Source organism: Achroia grisella, unplaced genomic scaffold (assembly GCF_030625045.1).
Source record: "Achroia grisella isolate CSIRO2021 unplaced genomic scaffold, CSIRO_AGI_Agris_v1 utg1062, whole genome shotgun sequence".
NCBI classification, from domain to species: Eukaryota; Metazoa; Arthropoda; class Insecta; order Lepidoptera; family Pyralidae; genus Achroia; species Achroia grisella.
The window spans coordinates 268,647-288,783 of record NW_026712566.1 but is presented as its reverse complement, the minus strand read 5'-3'; the positions used below and the strand labels follow the sequence as shown (position 1 = coordinate 288,783).

The 20,137-nt window shown below is 31.8% G+C and overlaps 1 protein-coding gene across 1 annotated transcript; it reads right to left on the bottom strand.

Annotated features, from left to right (window-relative positions):
- Window positions 1-230: 230 nt before the first annotated feature.
- Window positions 231-16,991, bottom strand: LOC131854909 (uncharacterized). Its single transcript, XM_059206095.1, has 16 exons — window positions 16,949-16,991; window positions 10,283-10,452; window positions 9,443-9,603; window positions 7,447-7,835; window positions 6,891-7,114; window positions 5,966-6,068; window positions 5,733-5,860; window positions 4,889-5,176; window positions 4,325-4,609; window positions 3,598-4,091; window positions 3,308-3,491; window positions 2,769-2,964; window positions 1,879-2,648; window positions 1,610-1,802; window positions 1,244-1,357; window positions 231-852 (listed from the first exon to the last, which is right to left on the bottom strand). Exons 1-16 carry the CDS (start codon window positions 16,989-16,991, stop codon window positions 779-781), a joined length of 3,816 nt encoding a protein of 1,271 aa, XP_059062078.1. The 3' UTR covers window positions 231-778.
- Window positions 16,992-20,137: the final 3,146 nt, after the last annotated feature.

Genomic DNA, 20,137 nt, shown 5'->3' with positions numbered 1-20,137 from the left:
AAAAAATATTCAATATTCAAAAGAGCTTATATCAAGTTTATTTAAATAAAATTATTTCTATTCATTTATAGCAAAGCTATATTTCCAATGTGTCTTGAGTATGAATAAATCCGTCATAGGCCAGATGAGAAAATATTACATAGTCATAGTTATCAGAACAGGAGTTCTTATGCCGTTCGGAGAAAATTAGACCATATATGAAATACAAGAACAATATTTCAGTTCAATTATACTAATAATTCATACTAATAAAGCGATTTTAAATTTCTCTTAAAATGCTGAGTACACTGCACGCTGTATATACATATACGTACATGTATGTACATATACTTTACATATAGGTAAAGTATATGTACATACTTACTTACGCCGCGCTATAAGCAGCTTTTTTTTCGGACTACTCTAATGCTGTTGGCCGCAGCTGGCCATTACAGCTTCACCGGACGATAGGGAGCAAGTGCAGATGGTACTCCAAACCCGCGAAAGGACTCATGGAGCGGCTGAAGGCCTACTCCCGCCTGTCGCATACGAATTTAATCTGAGGGCACCGCTAGGGGTTGGAACCTCGGCTCAGGCCGTCATAATATCGATCTCCTTTTGAATTGGTTAAGTATTTGATATATTGTTAAAAAATCCCTTTCTTTTAAAAACATATATTTAGATTTTTGTAACAACACCTTTTCAATAGTTGATTCTGTAATTAAATGCAATTAGATAAATAATTAATATAACAAAAAAAATTATGTCAGTCGAACTGCCTTCATGAAGACTGCCTTCATCATAGCTTATAAACAAATTCTTCTAATTTCACATCCAATGCCTTCAGCATCGACTCTGTTGTGCAGGGCATGTCTGTAACAATAATATGACATACAACAACCATACACACATGAACACTATCATAATTCAAAGCTGCGCCCGCGTCTTTGTATTCCGAACAACGATAGTTTGTATCTACATATTTTGTTTATATACCTTAGTGTGTAAACTAGCTTACCAACTACAATGTATTATAAATGAAATATTTCACAAAGCGCTATAATAAATTCCGTAATAATTTGATAGTCTTTAGACGATAACTAATCGTTCAGTATATATTATGATTCTCGATCAGGACATATCGTGATATTCACTGAACGTCAGCACAGTGATATGATAAACATAAAATTCTAGATTTACAAATATAATACTTTTTAGTCTAATTTACGCAGGCAGCGTCGCTTGCGTAAATTCAGTAAGTTACCTATGTTAATCCACTCTGTGGGGTCGCGTCCAGAATCCTTTCTCGATTCCATCACACATCTCCTAAGAGCATGCGTCACTCCAGATGTAGTACAGACACCCATTTCTCCGACAGCTGGAAGCATAGCATAGAGCTATTAACCAAAAATAAAAAGATAACCTGTGTCCATGCCAAGGCAACAAATCTACATATTAAATTTAATTAAAAACTGTTTAGTCGTTTCATTGTGGTGTGATAAAATACAACAGTTATAATTTCACTTTTACAATATCAATGTGAATCAATTGGAAATATAAAATTATATATTTCAAAATAATTTACAGTATTTTTCATATTAAATGGTAGTACACTTACTAATACACTTACTTTTTGATCCCAATACACCCTTGGGATTTTTGGAATTGTATCGAAATTTCACTCTGAAATCTGCTGGTATGTCTAAGGCGAGAGGTACGTGGTATGTTAAAGATCTATTAGTGAGTTTCTTGCCTGTGTGCTCGTCATATATGATCTTCTCACTCGTGAAATATCCCAAACCCTGGACGTAACCTCCTTCTAACTGGTTTATAGAAAGAAATATATGATTAATAAAATATGACTATAAATAAATTAAACTTGATAATATTAAAAATTACCTGTCCAACATCGATACTTGGATTAGCACTTAAGCCCACATCCTCTAATATATCAACTCTTAACAATTCGTATCTCCCTGTTATTACATCTAATTCTGTTTCTAAAATGGATATACCAAATGCACTGTAGCTCGACAAATCTTTTTCTTGATCTGTCATCATATAAATAGCAGTCAAATCCACTAACATTTCCCCGGCCTTCCAAATTAATTGTTCCCATGTCGGATTTGTCAACTCTTGTTTTACCGATTGCAGTCGCTCATTCAGTATTTCGCAAGATTTTATTATAGAGTAACAGACAGATTCACTAGTTATACTAGAACCAGAGAATACATTATTAGCTGCTGCAGATGTGACACTCGGCAATACAGATATATACTTCAATGGAATACCTAATTGGTGAGCGCATACTTGTGCTGCTTTTGTGTTAAGACCCTGACCCATCTCTATACCACCAGTGGTAACTGTTACCGTACCATCTCCTCTGTATATAGACACCATGGCAGAATAATTACCATAGTACTCAACTGGGAAAAGCATTGGACTAATATGTATAGCTTTCTTTATCCAACGATTCGACTCATTATAATCTTGGATTGATTTCACTCGTTCATCATAGTTGGCTTCTTTTTTTAATACATTTATGAGCTGTGGTATATCATTGTCTTCCTTTCTCATATTTGCAATACGTACATCTGTTGCATCCTTTCGTACACCATACGCGATGTGTTCCATTATATTTTCTATGCAAACGATACCTTCTAATGTACCTTTATCAAATGTAAAATTTCGTTAAACAAAATAAGCAAATCAAACTAAGATTAACATCTCACAATTTAACGTTGTTTTAATATTAATTACTATTTTTTAATAATAATTTATATTCTCACCTGGCGCTCGAACAAATGTATTACAAGGCAAGTCAGTGAATACGGAAGCAAATTTTACGTCCATGTAATCAGAATTGTAGCAATTTGGGAAACCTCCCGCAACGTAAGAAATGACAGAATCATTGATTGAGTAACCCTGATCTTGCACGATCGTCCCTTTTAGGTATTGAATCGTCCCATTATCATCCACACCTACCTAAACAATATATATACATACATAGTATTCAATAATTGATGGCTTCTGCGTTTATCCAACTTTAAGAATATTTTCTGCGAGTATTTCATTTATATCTCATGATCATGTAAATAATTAGAATGGTTATGTGGATTTTTTACTATTATAAATTAATTAACATATTATTTATTTATCTAATTAAAGCATGTATCCTTGAATAAGTTGCATGAACAGCGCCATTTAAAACATAACATATACCTAATAATAAAATTTCTACTAATAGATAAAATTATATTTGTACGTAATAATAGCAGGAAATCAAAAAAATATATTATATATAATAAATCTGTAAATAAATACATACCTCATATTCGCATTGCGTTGGAAACCTACCACCAACAATGGACATGTTGGTTTGTATTGGCAATATGAAACGGCACGGCAATGCCATCTTCTGGGCAACTAAAGCACAAGCTGTAGACGCTTGCACATTCCGACTAATTTTACCGCCAAATGCACCTCCACAACGACGCACTTTCAAGAAAACTCTGAAAATAAAATGTTGATACTTTCTAATGAATCTATAAACTTCATTAACATGAAAAGATATAAATAGTTAGTAATTTTAAATTCAGATTTAGATCAGGTACTTACTGACTTTCTTTTATATCCAAACATTGAGCTATTGCTATTTGACTTAAATCCATCCATTGCGTAGATTCATATACTTCGAGTCCATCATCCACTGGCACCACGACGCAAGTTATTGGTTCCATATAATAATGATATTGTGTTTCAATTTCATATATACCTTTCACAATATTTGTAACATTATTACCACGACCTTTAGGTTCAATACTTACATCGCTTGGCATATATCTTTTGCTGTCTTTTTTAGCTTTATCTATAGTGGTAACAGGTACTTCAAAACTTATGTTTTTATACGTCACTTTAACTTGCTTTGCAGCATTTGCAGCAAGCTCTTGGGAAACCGCCACAACAATGGCTAGAGGTTGACCATAATATTTGACATTACTGCTCACAAGAATCTCTTCATTTTCAGTCTCGAGTTGAATCCCCGGGCGAATAAAAGAATTAGCTCCGGGTATATCTTTTGCAGTATATACAGCCAGCACTCCATCTATTTTCTATAATTTTTATACAAATTATAGCTGAACATTATTTTTATAATACATAAAGCAAAAATTCATTGCCTACCTCACATATACATATGTTGAGATATATAGACAAAAATATGATAGAACATGGTAAGTATAATATAAATTTTATTGTATAAGTAAGAAAGAGAGTTTGATAGGTACGAATTATTAAAAAAAATAGACTGAAAAATTATCAATAATAAGTCACAATTTACTCTTACCAAAACATCAGTTGAGTCTATAAAATCAATCTGCCCAACATGTATTGTAGATAATACAAACGCACCAAATACTTCTAAAGGGAACGGCGGAATGTCATTTACAAATTGTGCTTCTCCTGAGCTCTGAAGTAAGCCTTCTAACTTGGGAAGGGGCTGGTTAATAGGATACAGCGAAGAATCTGTTTGGAAGTCTTGAGTTCCGTGAGAGATCGGACGATGCAGCAATTCTCCTCCGGATTTATAGCGAGGATCAACAATACTGGACGGGGCAATGCTCAAAGTAAACTAAAAATCAAGTAAAACATATATATAATCAGTTCATATCTAAATATATATTAAATGAAATATTGATCTTGGAAGTAAGCATATTTTTAATAAGAATATCACAAGATATATACTTTTGAAATGATGTAACTATATGGATGCACAAGGTAGAGATAAAAATATATCAGAGTTTATGACCTAAACAAAAAAGTATAAAAAAAGATAATAAGCAATAAAAAAAAACATCGTTTCTTTAATAAAAGCCAGCAAGCAATTTATTGAAATTTAAAACGACTTTACCTTATAAAAAAGTCCAATTGCCAATTTCTTACGTATATCCTTTGAATAAAAACTATTTTCATCTGGACATATTTCATCATGCAATTCCTTAATAGCTCCTTGTAGTACTTTATTATCAAAAATATTTTTGTTCCGTAAATAGTCCTCAGTACGTTTAGCGTATATAAATTCTGTTGAAATATTACCAAATACAATGGTAGCATCTTTTACTGTTTTATTATCGTTGCTCATATTTAGTAGGAATGCTGCATTTACAATAGCTATAGCATTTTGATTTCTCGGCATTATCTGTGGATTTTTAAATTAATTAGCGATCTAGCCGAATACAGAACTCTATGTTTGAATTTCGTGTTCCGTGAGTCCAAATCAGAAAATATTTAGACACTTGTTATTTCTGTCGTTACTTCTCTTTAAAATAATTGACCTGCTATAATAATTGATCTTCGTTCATTATTATTTTTAAGAAATTATTTCCTATTTATTTCCTATACTTTTTTTAAGATGTGAATAATAATTTAATCCACCTCATATATATTCGGTATTTTTCTATATTGAATAATAAATAACCAGTTTCATGATTTAATAACTTGTACAAATATTTATATTTTAATTCACATATTTCTGTTCTAGAAACAACCAGTGCATCTATTTGTAGCTTCATTTGTTTCAGGTTTAAATTGAGACATTCATATTAGTAAGTCAAATTGCCTACTTAGCAATTTCTAAATATATGTAAATTAAACAATTGTACTACAAGTGTTGTAGATTAAACAGTAAATATCCTAAAACGGTTGCTATGCTATTCATGGAACATCGTCGAGAACAGCCATAAAATTAATCGTACCTTATAACTTTTAAAAATATTTGTTGCGCCTAGTGGAGGCAATGCAATCGAGAGTATTAGCATGCCTTGCATATTATATCTCAGGAAGTTTGGCATGTGTAAAATACTCTTTTGTCCGCTTGAATTTCCTGAAAATTTAATGCCAATGAATAAGAGTTTTTAATTAAAGAGTATATACGATTTAACTAATTGTATTTCGCGACGCTGTTCAAATAAATACATAATAAACTTACTGACAGTAATCACTGCACCAACCGCAGATAAAAGCAAAAACACATCCGACGGAAACGACGGCATGCTGTGTTTCAACATCAAGTTACCGGCCAGTGATCCGATCTGAAATAAATTTAAAAATTCTGTCAAACTGAGAATTTATATATATTATAATATATAATAAAAAAAATCTATATTCGTAACGGGACATCGTGGTCTAATGGTTTATTATTTTTATCAATTTACAATTTCTGACTAACCATTCAGTGATGGAAGTACGGATACCTAATAAAATTAATTGGACAATGCTGACTACTGTGATAACAGTCGTGACTGTGTATTATTCTTATTAATAACAATCTGAACGTACGAAGTGATTTTTTAGTAGGTATTATTTGATGGGAAATTGAGCACGATGGTTACCAAGGGGGATTACTTTGAGGTTCTTTTTTAAACTACCATGGTGGCAAACAAGCATTTGGCCCATCTGATGGCAAACGATTACAGTTGCCTGTAATACGCCTAAAACACCAAGTTGGTCAAGGGCGCGTTGGTCAAAAACCACATGGGCGCGTTGCCAATCGCGGTGTACATTACGCTGGATGAAACTGCTCTGTCCGAAACCCCTTCTAGTCCAACGTGTGAGGATGAATTCTCTGTCGATGGCGGTGCGATGTAAAAGGCAGTAGCGGGCATCATGTCAACCTGACAAGGTATATTATTAGCAATCGGGCTTGTAATCTACCCTATTAGATTGACCTCCACGTGATACTCCTACGAAAACCATAGCTATTAATTCTTAATGAATTTGCATCGTCGGTAGTGACCTGACTTCGTTCTCCACTGGTGCCCATCTGCGTACCGCAGACGGCTGCATTATTCCGTTGTAACTAATAAAAAAATATTAATACTGTTGAACAAAAGTTAAATATCTACATTACCCACATTTCTAACGGGAATATGAGCAATTTTGTCGAAATGCTTAGCAAATTCAGACAGATAACTGAAATCATCATTTGAATGTGCCATGTCTTTGAATATTTGTTTGCATTCCTCCAATGATGTGTTGGCTCCCAGTATTAAGTTCTGATCATATTGATATCCTTTTAGCGATTTCACATTGCTAATATCTATTACTACTCGAGGATATTCATATTTTTCATAAATACCTAGAAAAAAGCGTTATATACGTTTGGCGATTAGAAACCTACTATGATATAAATCCAATTAAAGAATATTAAATTAAGTCCTATACTTAAACTGCAAATAGTCGTCTTCATGGATACTTCATTTTCACATATTTAAGCCGTCAAGCAGCTTGATTTGTAAGCAATATTTTGGTTGAAGGCCAGATCAGACGTTGAAATTACAATATAAGAGGCCTCTAGGTCTCTATTATATTATTCTCTATTACTAATATAATTACCTCTTTTTGATAAGCTAATATCACTTCCTCTACTAGTAATAAATAGAATAATAGGTTTCTGAACTGAATAATCACCTTTAGCGGTATTCCCATCAACAAGTTGATAGGAATCTACTCCGTGTTTGTTAAATACTTCAAAAATGTCTTCTTCGTTGAATACCTTAAATATTTTTTCTTTACCAAAATCTAGAACTATCGCTTCATCACTTCTAGGCAATGAGTTCTCTATTACGCTCCAGTCGCTATCGAAGCTATGCGTAGAACATTTTCTTTGGCAATTACTTGATTTCCTATCACATATTTCTAAATCTTCTATATCGTTCACCCTCTGTTGTAGCTCAGGGCTGGCGTCGACTGCGTATGACTTGATCACGTCCAATATAGGTCTATATCCTGTACATCGGCACGTGTTACTGCCGAATGATTTTTCCAATTCTGCTGTTGTCAGGTGTTTATCCTGTAAACTTAATAATATCTATTATTTTAATATACAATATACAAAAATAGAACTTCATTGAGTATTAGTCGGCGTTATTTATTCTTTTTATGAATGCAAACCCAAAACTGTTACATATTAGAAAATCAGCCATCGAACATAGAATCTCCTTTCTTAAGTCGGCTAAAGAAGGACTTTGTTAACGTAGTAGAACCCAAAACAATAAATGTGAGCTGAATTTTAGTAACTTACCAGATTAGAGTAACTATCGGATTACTAACAAAAAAATTACATGGATATGAAGTCACGGAATGTGTCAGTATTTTAAATAAACACTTGTTTTTCGACAACCAAATTCAAAGCGACAATTCATCTTTGTGAATATATAGGTATATTGCACAAATCAATATACTTAAATGTTTGTGTTAAAACATCGAAATTAACTAATAGAAAAATATAATTTTATACTGAATTTCATTAAAAGAAACAAAACAATGCTGCAACAGAATAAACGCATTCTATTTTTTAAATTAGTAGTCTTGTTTTTTATAAGTACTTAATGGCTGTTATGATCGCAAAGAGAACGTATAGGTACTTACAGGTCACGTGATATTAGAACCTTACAATTTACATGCATATAAACCGTCATGACTATTATCCTAGATAGGGTAGTCGGTTACACCACAAATAATATAATATTACATAGTTACACTAATAACGCAATGGGCAACCATTGCCCACATGTTGCTCTGTAGGTATATTTAATTTCCAACGTGGCAGTGAGCCAGCCTACCACTATCTCTTGGATTAATTATAGTGTGTGAATTTCCTTCACCGGAAGTTATTTAGAAGTATTAACACCGTTTTTTGTTTGTACCAGATTTCTAATCAAAACCTCTTGGGCGTAATTCAGAGTAGTAATCAACTTTATAAAGACGCTATATTAAAACGTTTTGAGTGTGTATTTTCGTCCTGAAATTCTTACTGAAGACTCTAACTCACGCTAACACGCTACAATCGTCTGAATAAAACGACGACGATAATTAATTAGTCTTTTTCGCAGCTAAATCAACAGTCAATATCAGCTCCGTACGCGTGTAACTTTGACGGTTAATCCGGTCATTACTCCGTACATTTTACAAACCACCTTTAAGTATCAGAAAGGCATATACGGAGCTATTGGCATACATATGTACATGAATTAATTTAACAGCGTATTACTAGTGATGTAGTATTATTAGTGATGCCATCCTGGACTATTGATTTAATACCCGACTTACACTTAAAAAGTCGTGAGTTCATATCTGAGCGACACTAGAAGTTTTTACATACTTAGTTTTGTTGACGGAACCACCCATAACAAACAAATGCGGTGACTCACATCCTTCTACGATCAAATAAATAGAAATAATATCAATTCAATAAAAAAACAGCCTTTTATACTATTACATTACAATTTTAGAATTTTTTTCTTCAACATACAAATATACCAGGCGTATGGTGGGTCATGTCATCACGTCAGTAACGACATAGTGTATTTCATATAATGGGATAATGGCTGTGTAGACGGAAGCACTATTCCACCACCGACAATTAAAAATAGTCCTGTCCTATCAAAACACATAAGTTACCTACCTATATAAATTCATGATCCAGCCGGGCGTGCAATATCCACACTGGGTGGCGTTGAATGCCCTGAACCGCTTCTGAATGTCGGAGTAACCGTCGCGACGGTTCCCGACGCCTTCGATGGTAGTTATATTCCAGCCATGACAGGAGAACACCAGCACCAAACACTGAAACAATGATAACCACGTGTACATTGATTAAACGAATTGTAGTTGATACTTAAATGTGTATTAAAATGCGCGGATAGGGAAAATATAAAATTATAATGTAAAAATTTGACGTATCATTGTATATTGATGTATCAAATTTATCTAAAATGTTATCCCTAGAAAATGTGTTGTAGATAGTATCAATAACACATTGTCTAGGGATATTATTATATGACGTTTCACATGAACAATATGTTTCTTTTGCTTGTTAACCATACGATTAGATTTGTCGTCAAATAAATAATAATTTTCATTCAAAATTTAAGAGCTTACTCACTTGTCAATGGAATCTTGCCACTTGCTAAAAGATAGATACATAATATAATTATAATGTAGATATTAATACTCTTCTTAAGGGAGTAGAGTATTGTAACAATACCTACCCTTCTTCATTACAATAGTATTGTTAGTAATGAAGAGTAGTCGCTCCGTTATTAAACTGTACCGTATCACGGACGGTCTCCACGCGGTCCGCCATTTAAACAAGCGTGCTTGATCGTAGTAATTTCGCCACCATGGGCTATCTGATCTGACATCGTGCTCTTTGTATTAACCTCACCTGGCGCCCTACAAGCGTATACCACGCAGGTAGATACACTATTACCTATGTACCTATCCTTAAAAAAGCTCTAATTACAGAATTAACTGAGAAGGTCTCCTTCCTGCCGGAGGTCTCTCTGAGCGCGCGCACCGACACGCAGCACGCGCCGCAGCCTCCCTCGTGGCACATGGCCTTCGTCCCGGGCAACGACAACACGTATCTGAGGTACGCGTTCAGAGTCGTACTGCGGGGAGTTCTGGCGTCCACTAGAATTAAATATACATACTTTATAAAAAAAGTTATAATAACAGTTCAACTCCATTTTCTCAGGTACACGGTCGCACCTCGCAAAATGACGTCTAATTTCTCAGGAATTATAACTCAGGGGGTACCCACCACGAGATAACTGTGTGGTCCATGGTTCTAGTCGTGAAAGGCCGGTTATCGGTTAAAAATATATTATATATATGTATATTAAGGTCACAATGAAAAAATATACAATACAAAAACAATAATTATTATCTATATGTATAAAAATTAACCCCGGTATGCTGGCTGGATTGATTTCGCTAATTCTTTTTTTGTTGTGTTTGTTATTGTGAAGAGAGGGTTGTTATGAAAGAAAAAATTAGAACAGTTGCGCAGAGTTTTTTTTTTTGTTTATAATTAAACCAAAGCGAATCATATTTTCATAATTAAGACAGTCAACATCTATCGAGCTAGCTAGTAGATAATATAATCGTAAATTAAAACAAGGCAAAAACTGTCTGTTTATCTCTTTGTGTATCAAATTTACCAAGACTTAGCTAGTACAACATTTTCACAGAATATGAAATAAATCCACGCGTTATGTGATCTACTGAGATTTGTTTAGCCTAAATCTAATGAAGTAAAGATAATTCTCATAACAAATATAACAATTGTTAATTTATTAATTTATAGAACAGTCGATGGCCATACCACTAATACCACTAGTAGTTTATACAAAGGTCACATAAATAAGTCAAGGCATGAACATTTTTGAGACCTCTCATTTGATAATAATTGCGTGACTTATTTTTTTTAAAGTCACGCAATCTTATTAAATATCTCCAATTACGCATAAAGAAATAAACTGCCATACCCGCAAGCATAGTTCAGCACAATACAGAGACAATTTAACTAATGAGTCCCGGAGACGATCAAACGTTTTGTTTAACCAATTATCTTAACTTTAATTTGGAAGACGTTTTTTTTGTTTGAGTCAGTGTGATGATATTATTGAGGCTATCCGCACGATTCACAGATTTCGATTCGGATCCGGATTCGGATCACAGATACAAATAAAGTCTCTAATGAATTGAAATGAAATATTTTATTTGAAAGTACCTATTCATTTTTGTCAAATATTCTTGGACACTGTAAAAAATATTACCATTGTAGGCATTTAGTATGCAATGTTAATAAATATAGTGAAATACAAAAGTAAAATATGTATATATAATTGGTTAAAATAATAATATGTCAGCAGTGAAAATTTACGAACAATAGAAGACACCGAATACACTATCTTTCTAAATATAAATATAAATTCTTGATACTCCAGATATAAATTTAGTTCCAAATCAATTCAGGTATGATAACATTTACATAATTATACACTACGTATTATGCACAATACATACATACCACATGTTGTATCTGGCTAATTGGAAATGTAATTTTTATTCTAAATATGTATTTATATTTATAGTTATTTTATAGTACACTCTTGTTATATACTTCATTCTGTCTTGTTAATAGTTTTACTAATACACAAATGAAATAAAACTACAGCACCACATACATGTTACCAAAGGTTCAAATCAAACCGCCTCTCTCGTATTCATAACAATGTTTCATGTAAATATAATTAGATAATTATGTAATGGAGGCATCAGTCTTGTAATTGAACGTTGGTATTTCACGTTTAAAACAATCAGTATTATTTATGTTATAACGGATGGTTTATAATTATTCATTATTATGAATTATTACTATAAGATTACATTGTAGTATTTTTAAATGGATCGATTACATTCGGTTTCCGTAGGAACTGAGTATGTCCCTGAGTACAGCGAATCAGTGTCGAAACGCCATTTTTACCTGCCTAAAATAGTATTACAATTTCATGAATTTTAGGTTTGATTTGAGATGAATACTTTTATAATAGTATTTTCTATCTAACTTTTATTGTAGTATATATTATACAACTATTTGTATAGTTAACAATCCTATCATCAAATTGCTAAAATTAACTCTAAATATTTCATATTTTGACAATAGGTAAAAAAGAATTTGTGTTAACTGCAAACTAATACGCAGAAACAAAACAATAACCAATCACTATTGAACACAAATAATTCTAAATATAAAATATTTAAAATATCAGATCTGAAATCTTTTACTATATATATGAAAGAAATAGAAAAAATACGTAATACGTAAATAATATGTATACCTATGTTAAAAAAATCTCATTTATTTCATTACTGTCCTTGTCACGGTTAGCGTGTGTACCTATATAATAATATATTTTTTTGAATAAAATAAGTCTATACATACATCTATAATAATCCTTATATATATATAATAACAATATGCAAACAATTTTATTCAACCCCAATTTAAAATTATAAATCAATTCACATACTATTATTACGACTTTGTTATTAGTTTAAATGTCGAATACTTATCTGTTTCAATTTAATTACTGCATTGTAATAAAACGCAACGTCGTAAACGTAATGCAAACCGACAAATAAATGTCAAGATCTACCCACGGAAAAGGAACATTACGTACGGTCGAGCGAGTTGACGTTCGCACAGCTACATTTTTATATTTTATTGATAAATCCTAAGTTCTTTTCTAAAATCATATTTTAAAACGAACTAATTATAATTTGTTTGTGATTACATCCTCATAATTAGGTAAGTTATGCACTTATCGTATTTATTAGTTTAAGTAGTAGTTGTAAGTAGAAATGCATATTGCTTTGCTTTGCTTTGTCATTTTCTTGTCATTGACATCATTCATTAAACCCTTATTACACCACGATATAATTTCTAAATACTGATTTATTATAATATTCCATTGTATTAGTTATTGAGATAATACTAGTATCACTACCTACTTTAACTAGAAATCATTGTTAGTACCTAGTAAATATTATAAAATAGTTTAAATTAGATTTAAGTAACCGTCCTTCTGCTTTTATTATAAACCTTGACTGCCTCATCAAGATATCTAGATATGTTGGTTGTTTACATCACGCAGATGTTGCAGTCAGGATAAAGAATTGGACATTTTAGTAATTATGTGTTTAATGGTAATTTCCAGGGAATTTAGTTCTGGATTTGAAACATAGCAAAGATATCATTGGACAATCGCGTGAGCATAGTAACACCGTATTGCTATTACTACCGCTACACCTGCCGTCTCGTCGTTTGCACTTAATCTCTGCTCCAGTTACCCTCAGCTCATAAGGATGGTATCGTGATTAAACGTCCAACTTCAGAGTGACCTTAAATTCAGAACCATACCACTGCCCTAAGCCTACATTTAAAAAAATATTTGATGTTGTTTTAAGTTATATATTTTAATAAATATTTTCTTTATGATACTACCGTATAGAATATTTTTATTTATTTTTCTTAGTGTGAATACAGTAACATACAACGTAGCAACCTACCTTAAGGTTTAGCTCACCAAGTCTGTTTATTATTTTTATAAATAATACCTATATATATACATATTTCATTACTTTTTCATACTTTATTATTATACGAAACAGAATATATAATGAACAGCACTGAATGGCCGTTTTATTTTCAACATAATTTTTATGTCAATTACGTTTCACAAAAATTAGAATTGGATTTAAGTTTTCTATACAATTTATTTATATGAAACTAAGTTACATGTGTATAATTTGAAAGAGTAGCAATCATCCCAATGAGCCTACTTATGATGGTACGTACTGAATTACTGTGACAATGCGTGAGACAAACAATAATGATATGGCAATGGAGCTATTGTATCAGGTACGTCCAGTGGACATACTTGGTAATCTAATATTCAGAAAATTGTATCTCCACAGTCGAAAACCTCATAAGACTCCAATAGTACCTAGGTCATAGCTATCGTGAAATGAAACTAATTCACGAAGGGGATGGAATGGGGATCGAGATTAAATCTCTAAGTAGTAATAAGTAGTCTCAAATCAAAATACGTCACGGTTACGGAAAGAGAGACTACAAAAACACACTCAAAACAAATAATTGAATAAGAAAGTAATCACTTAATTATAAAAAATATCTAATATATTGTAACTAAGAATTATCTCGATCAACTCAGCTTTCAAGCAAAAAACATGCGGTTTTTTGCTTTATAACCACGATTTGAAACATACAACCCCTCTTTGTCTCAGGGAGTAATAAAAACGCAAACTCATTTTTTATAACTGAAATGGCTACGTATATACAAAAACAGAATAACGGATATAAAATCATCATGAAACGCCAGTTGTACTTTCATGTATTGTCATTTCGGAGGACTAGTCTGTATTATCTCCGTACTCTGTAATTTCACTGCCATATATCATCCTTTAATGGAAACACACCTTACAATATAAGGTCGATAGTACCTGTCGAATATATTTATAACGGATATAACATCATCATGAAGCGCCAGTGGTATTTCTCATGTATTCCAGAGAACTAATCAGTATTACCTCTCTACCCTGTAATTTCACTATCTCAACTTTAACGGAAATAAACCTTACAATATAAGTACCTCTCAAAATTATTTATAACATCATCATGAAACTCCAGTGGGTCTTTTCCGATATGGCCATTCCGGGGGAGTAATCTGTATTATCTCCGTACCCTATAATTTCACTGCCACATCTAGTAAACTATTTTTAAATGCACCTTTTAGGAAAACATACCTTACAATGTAAGGTCTATAGTACCTTTTGAAGTCAAGAATTTGAAGAAAATATACCTACCTTTTTTGAAATAACGAAATACAAACGTAACAATCGTTCCGCATTTGCATAAGTATATTGAAGCCATCAATTAGCATACTAATCCCTATTATTATAACGAGTTAAACAAAAGAGTTTCATGTTACAATTAATTTCCATGTTAAATAATGAGTATTTGTTAATTTACTCAAGTTGTTTCGAGTCTTTAAATAGAAATGGTGACTTTATTATATATATTTAATAAGAAAGTAGGTAGTTACTTTAAAAGTACGCATCTACTTAGAAACAGCTTTAGTAAAAACTAGCTACTCGCCCCGGATTCGCTCGGGTGTATATGTATTATATATATAATTCTTCCTCTTGAATCACTCTATCTATTAAAAAAACCGCTTCAAAATCCGTTGCATAATTTAAGATTTAAGCATACATAGGGACAGACAGCGACAGCGACTTTATTTTATGCTATGTAATGACGATGATGTGTAGTAACTTATATAATGGTTTTGAAGTAGATGTATAAATTAACTAACTCACAACTTATAAAATGTTGATGCGTGCCACTGTCTACATGTATCACCCGTCAAGCAGTTTTCAGATGAAGGATGTGAAACTCAATGAAATTACATTATAAGAGAAATTACGTCTTAGCCTTCTTGAATTTCTACGCATAAGTGTATATCAGGGGCGCAACGTGTAAAATTTCATGTATGGTATATACATAATTACAATTACAACTTTAGGCCGGTCTGTTTTTTTTTTCAGTCCAATTACATAAAATAAATACATATATGACCTCGGTAGTACACAGCTTTACTTCTGATGGCCACGGGTTCGATTCCTCGCACGGCACAAACGTTTACATTTATGAGTATGATGATATTATTATTTATATCTGTCTGGGTGTAAAAAAGAAATATCTATGTATTTGTATCAGCTGTCTAGTATCCATAACACAGCCTTTAGCTAGCTTAACTTGGGTCTAGATTACGCTGTGTGAATTGTTCTGAAATAATTATTAGATTATTATTATTATTAATAGGTGACAAATTACATTCCCGTTTCTATAATTATAAATGCTTCATGGGGTACTAAGGTTTTAACTAAGGTTCTTCGCAAGGGATGCCTTCACTAGAGCGGGCGGGTTTCCATGGGCGGTTCTCTTCAAGTAAAAATAGATTGTAAATAATATTAAAGGGTAACAGGCCTAACTTCAACCATTTGCCAAATTAAGGAAAAAAAAATTAAATTTTCAAAAATTATATTTATCTTAATCAAAAAAAACTGAAATCTATATTTTTTTTAATTAGTACTACGCGTGCAATATTTAATCAACTAGTCTATATTCATATTATAAATGTGAAATATTTGACTGTATATATGATTGTAACAGATAAAGTCAAGAAGTACTTGACAAATCTTAAAAATACTTTCTCTGTTTGAAAGGTAAACTCAATTCAATTTGAAGCAGCGAAATTATTTTTAAAATATTTTTTATTGTTAGCATATTATGTTTATCTATACAAAACTTGCAAAGTTGTGAGCAGCTAAGTAAAGCCGGGTTGGACCACTACTTTTAGGAAGAAAAGCAAATACAGTCCTTTGTATACAATTCAAAAATTTGTGTAGCTTTTCTAGTTTTTACTATATACTTTAAGCTTTGTAAAAAACATTTTTTTACAAAAAAAACATATAATTTGAGTTTCTGGCTACTTAAAAAAATATGATATATGGTAATTACATACTATAATTACAATACCTGAACATTTTCTTCCGTTTACGGTAAACTCAATACACGTCATGCTTCTCACAATACTTACCGACTGAATCATTTAGTAATTATCATGTGGGGATTCTTATATGCAGGCATGTTCGTGGTAGGCTTGTAATGTACAGTCAGCATCTTATTATTTTCATGTACAGTTAAAGTAATAAATGTTATAAAAATCTAAAGTACTAAGAGAGCAGCAAAATTTTGTGAAAAGGCCACACCTTTTCACAAAATTTTGACAATCACAAAATAAATCTTTGTTGGATCACGGGCGGTTGAGTAGTTATAACGAGACCTTGGATCTGTATACAGAAATGTTAAATACTACTAGTGATCAAACATCTGCTCTGCCCCTTGTGACCATAGATTTGACAAATACACCAAACTCCTATAGTCCTAATAAAGTACCTATCAATAGTAATAAGAAGTTAAAAAAATATGTAAAATTAAATAAATTTATTCGAAAATCAGAAAATTTAGTGAAAAGTCATAAAAAGTGTTTAAAATCAATTATTACTAGGAAGCAAAAAATTGACTTATCAATAGAATTAAATAATTGTAAAGAAAAAATATATAACAAAGATTTAGAAATAGATGAATTATCACAAAAAATTAAACTATTAGAGATCTCGTTGTCCAATTTATCTTTGAAATACGAATCAGCTAAGAACGAAATACATGAATATTCTGATCAGTTGGATAATTTAATAAAATTAGGTAACTACAACATGGAGCGGTTTGTTTCTCTTACGGATAGATGTCACTGTAAATCACCAGAATCTGATAACTATATCCAACCGTCCCCACCATAATCAGTTGAACATCGATATCCCATCCGTCACGGAGCCAGACGTTTCATGTTTACCCACACGAAACAGTACAAAAGTAAATAAATGCAGCGCTGTACGTGAAACCATCAGAAGAACAATTATTTATTCAGATGAATTTGGCAAGGATTTAGGTAATTTATTATCGAACTGCCTCTCGCAACAAGTAATAAATAATTGTTTTCCGGCATCAGGTATATATAAGATTATAAAAAATATAGTAAATGAAAAATATGATATTCACACGACCCTAGTAATAGCGTTAGGGAATTGTTTGCATATGCGTAAATCTGATATAGTTAATTCAATAAAATCATTATATAATATAGTGGAGCTTGGTGTAGGCAAAATGTTATTATGCGCATTTCCCTACTCTCAATCCCTGACTAATGAACAGAATAAGTTCATTTATAGTATAAATAATTTAATTTATTCGATGACATATCATTTATTTATTTATTTATTTATTTATTCTTTTGCACACAAAATTGTATACATGGCGGACTTAATACCTGATGGCATTCTCTACCAGTCAACAGTCGCGTTGATCAGAGATAGTATAGCGGTGCAATTTTACAAGTATTAAATGTATATATGTATATATAAACGTACAAATATACTTCTAAAATTATATAATTACATAAATAAAGCTAAATATATAAGCTTAATAAATATCATAAGCTTAATAATTATCATACAATTTAAATATAATATTAAACTATAATAAATATACAATATATATGATTTCATGACATATATCTTGAGACAGTGGTTTGAATGAATATTGCTACAAGAATTTCAAGCAGTGTTCACGCAAGGATCTCGTTAAGGAAAATTTGGTTTGACATCTTCTGAGGTCAACAGGAAGTGCATTCCAAAGATTAATAGCAGAAATAGTGAAGAATTGGGATGAGAAGTTAGAACGATGAGAAGGAGTATACAGCAGGAGATTAGAAGATGAGCGAAGATCACGAGAGTGTGATGAACTTAGAAATAGAAATCTATCTTTGAGATACCGAGGAGCTAGAGGATCGTATAGGACAGAAAAGAGTATCATTGTAATGATATATTTTATTTTGAAAGTAACAAATTTGTTACAAACTATTATATGACGGGAGGTAATTTTTATCTTCCTAAAAAACAAAAAAAGACTATTGCTAGTTTACTAGCGTATAACATTTATGATCCCATTATAAGTACTATACCGGATTTAAATACTAATATTAGTAATTATACTAATAATGTGACATGTGTTAATTTAAACTAACATCTACGACATTGGTTAAGCCACAGGATATGGTCATTATTCATCAAAATATTCGTGGCTTCTCCAGCAAAGAATTAGAATTAAGTCTTTTCTTAGAATCTAACAATGTACGGGTGTTATGTCTGACAGAACATTGGCTTAAACAATATGAAATAATTTGTCCTTTTGAACATTATAATATAGCTAGTTTTTTTGCTAGGAACAATGCCATTCATGGCGGTTCAATTATTATTTTAAAAAATGATGTAGAATTTAAAAACCGTCAAGACATTGTAAATATTTCTATTGAGCAAACAATTGAACTATCATGCGTAGAATTAGCTACTTGTATAATAATTTGCGTTTATCGTCCGCCATCGGCTTGTTTTGATTCTTTTGAACTGGCTGTGGAGGAAGCATTGAGACGAGTCGCACGGAGGAATAAAACATTATTTGTATGTGGCGATTTTAATATTGATTTATTATCGGAATGCTCAATAAGCTTAAGATTGATTAACTTATTTAAATCATTTAATTTGCACAATCTTTTTTTAGAACCCACTAGGGTCGCAGGAAATTCTGCCACTTGTATAGATAATGTTTTTTGTAATTGTGAAGTAAAGGTGAAAATGAATTTCGACTGTCTTGGATCTGATCATTATGGACAAAAAGTTATAATTGAAACTAAGGGATCCAAAGGGACTCAAACAATTACATGCAGACAAATAATACAAAAGAATTAAGCACGTTTTAAAAATAAATTTTATTTTTAAAACATAAAATATCTAGTGTCGTTGTTTAATTAATATATGTATAAAACCTCTTTTGTCATTGTTATGTGCCAGTACGATTATTAAGAAAAAAAAGTAATTTATTTAATCTGTCAAATATTAATGTGTGATTTTGAACAATACACCTAGATAAAACAAGATCAAGATTTTTCATTTAAAACAATTTATTTTTAAACATTTTATGGTCCTTCTTACGCCGATATTAACGAAAATAAATATAGTGCAGTACTTATACGCAAAATAGTTTTATATTTAACTTCAGTGATACAATATATTTTCATACAATTTGGACTTTTGTTGTTTGCATATTACA

Excerpts from the sequence above, each read along its gene's own strand:
- LOC131854909 (XM_059206095.1), bottom strand. The coding sequence starts at position 16,991 with ATGACGTGTATTGAGTTTACCGTAAACGGAAGAAAATGTTCAG. Across the intron at positions 3,492-3,597 it reads TTGGATATAAAAGAAAGTCA|AGTTTTCTTGAAAGTGCGTC; the intron begins GTAAGTACCTGA and ends TTTTATTTTCAG. Across the intron at positions 2,965-3,307 it reads CAACGCAATGCGAATATGAG|GTAGGTGTGGATGATAATGG; the intron begins GTATGTATTTAT and ends TATATTGTTTAG.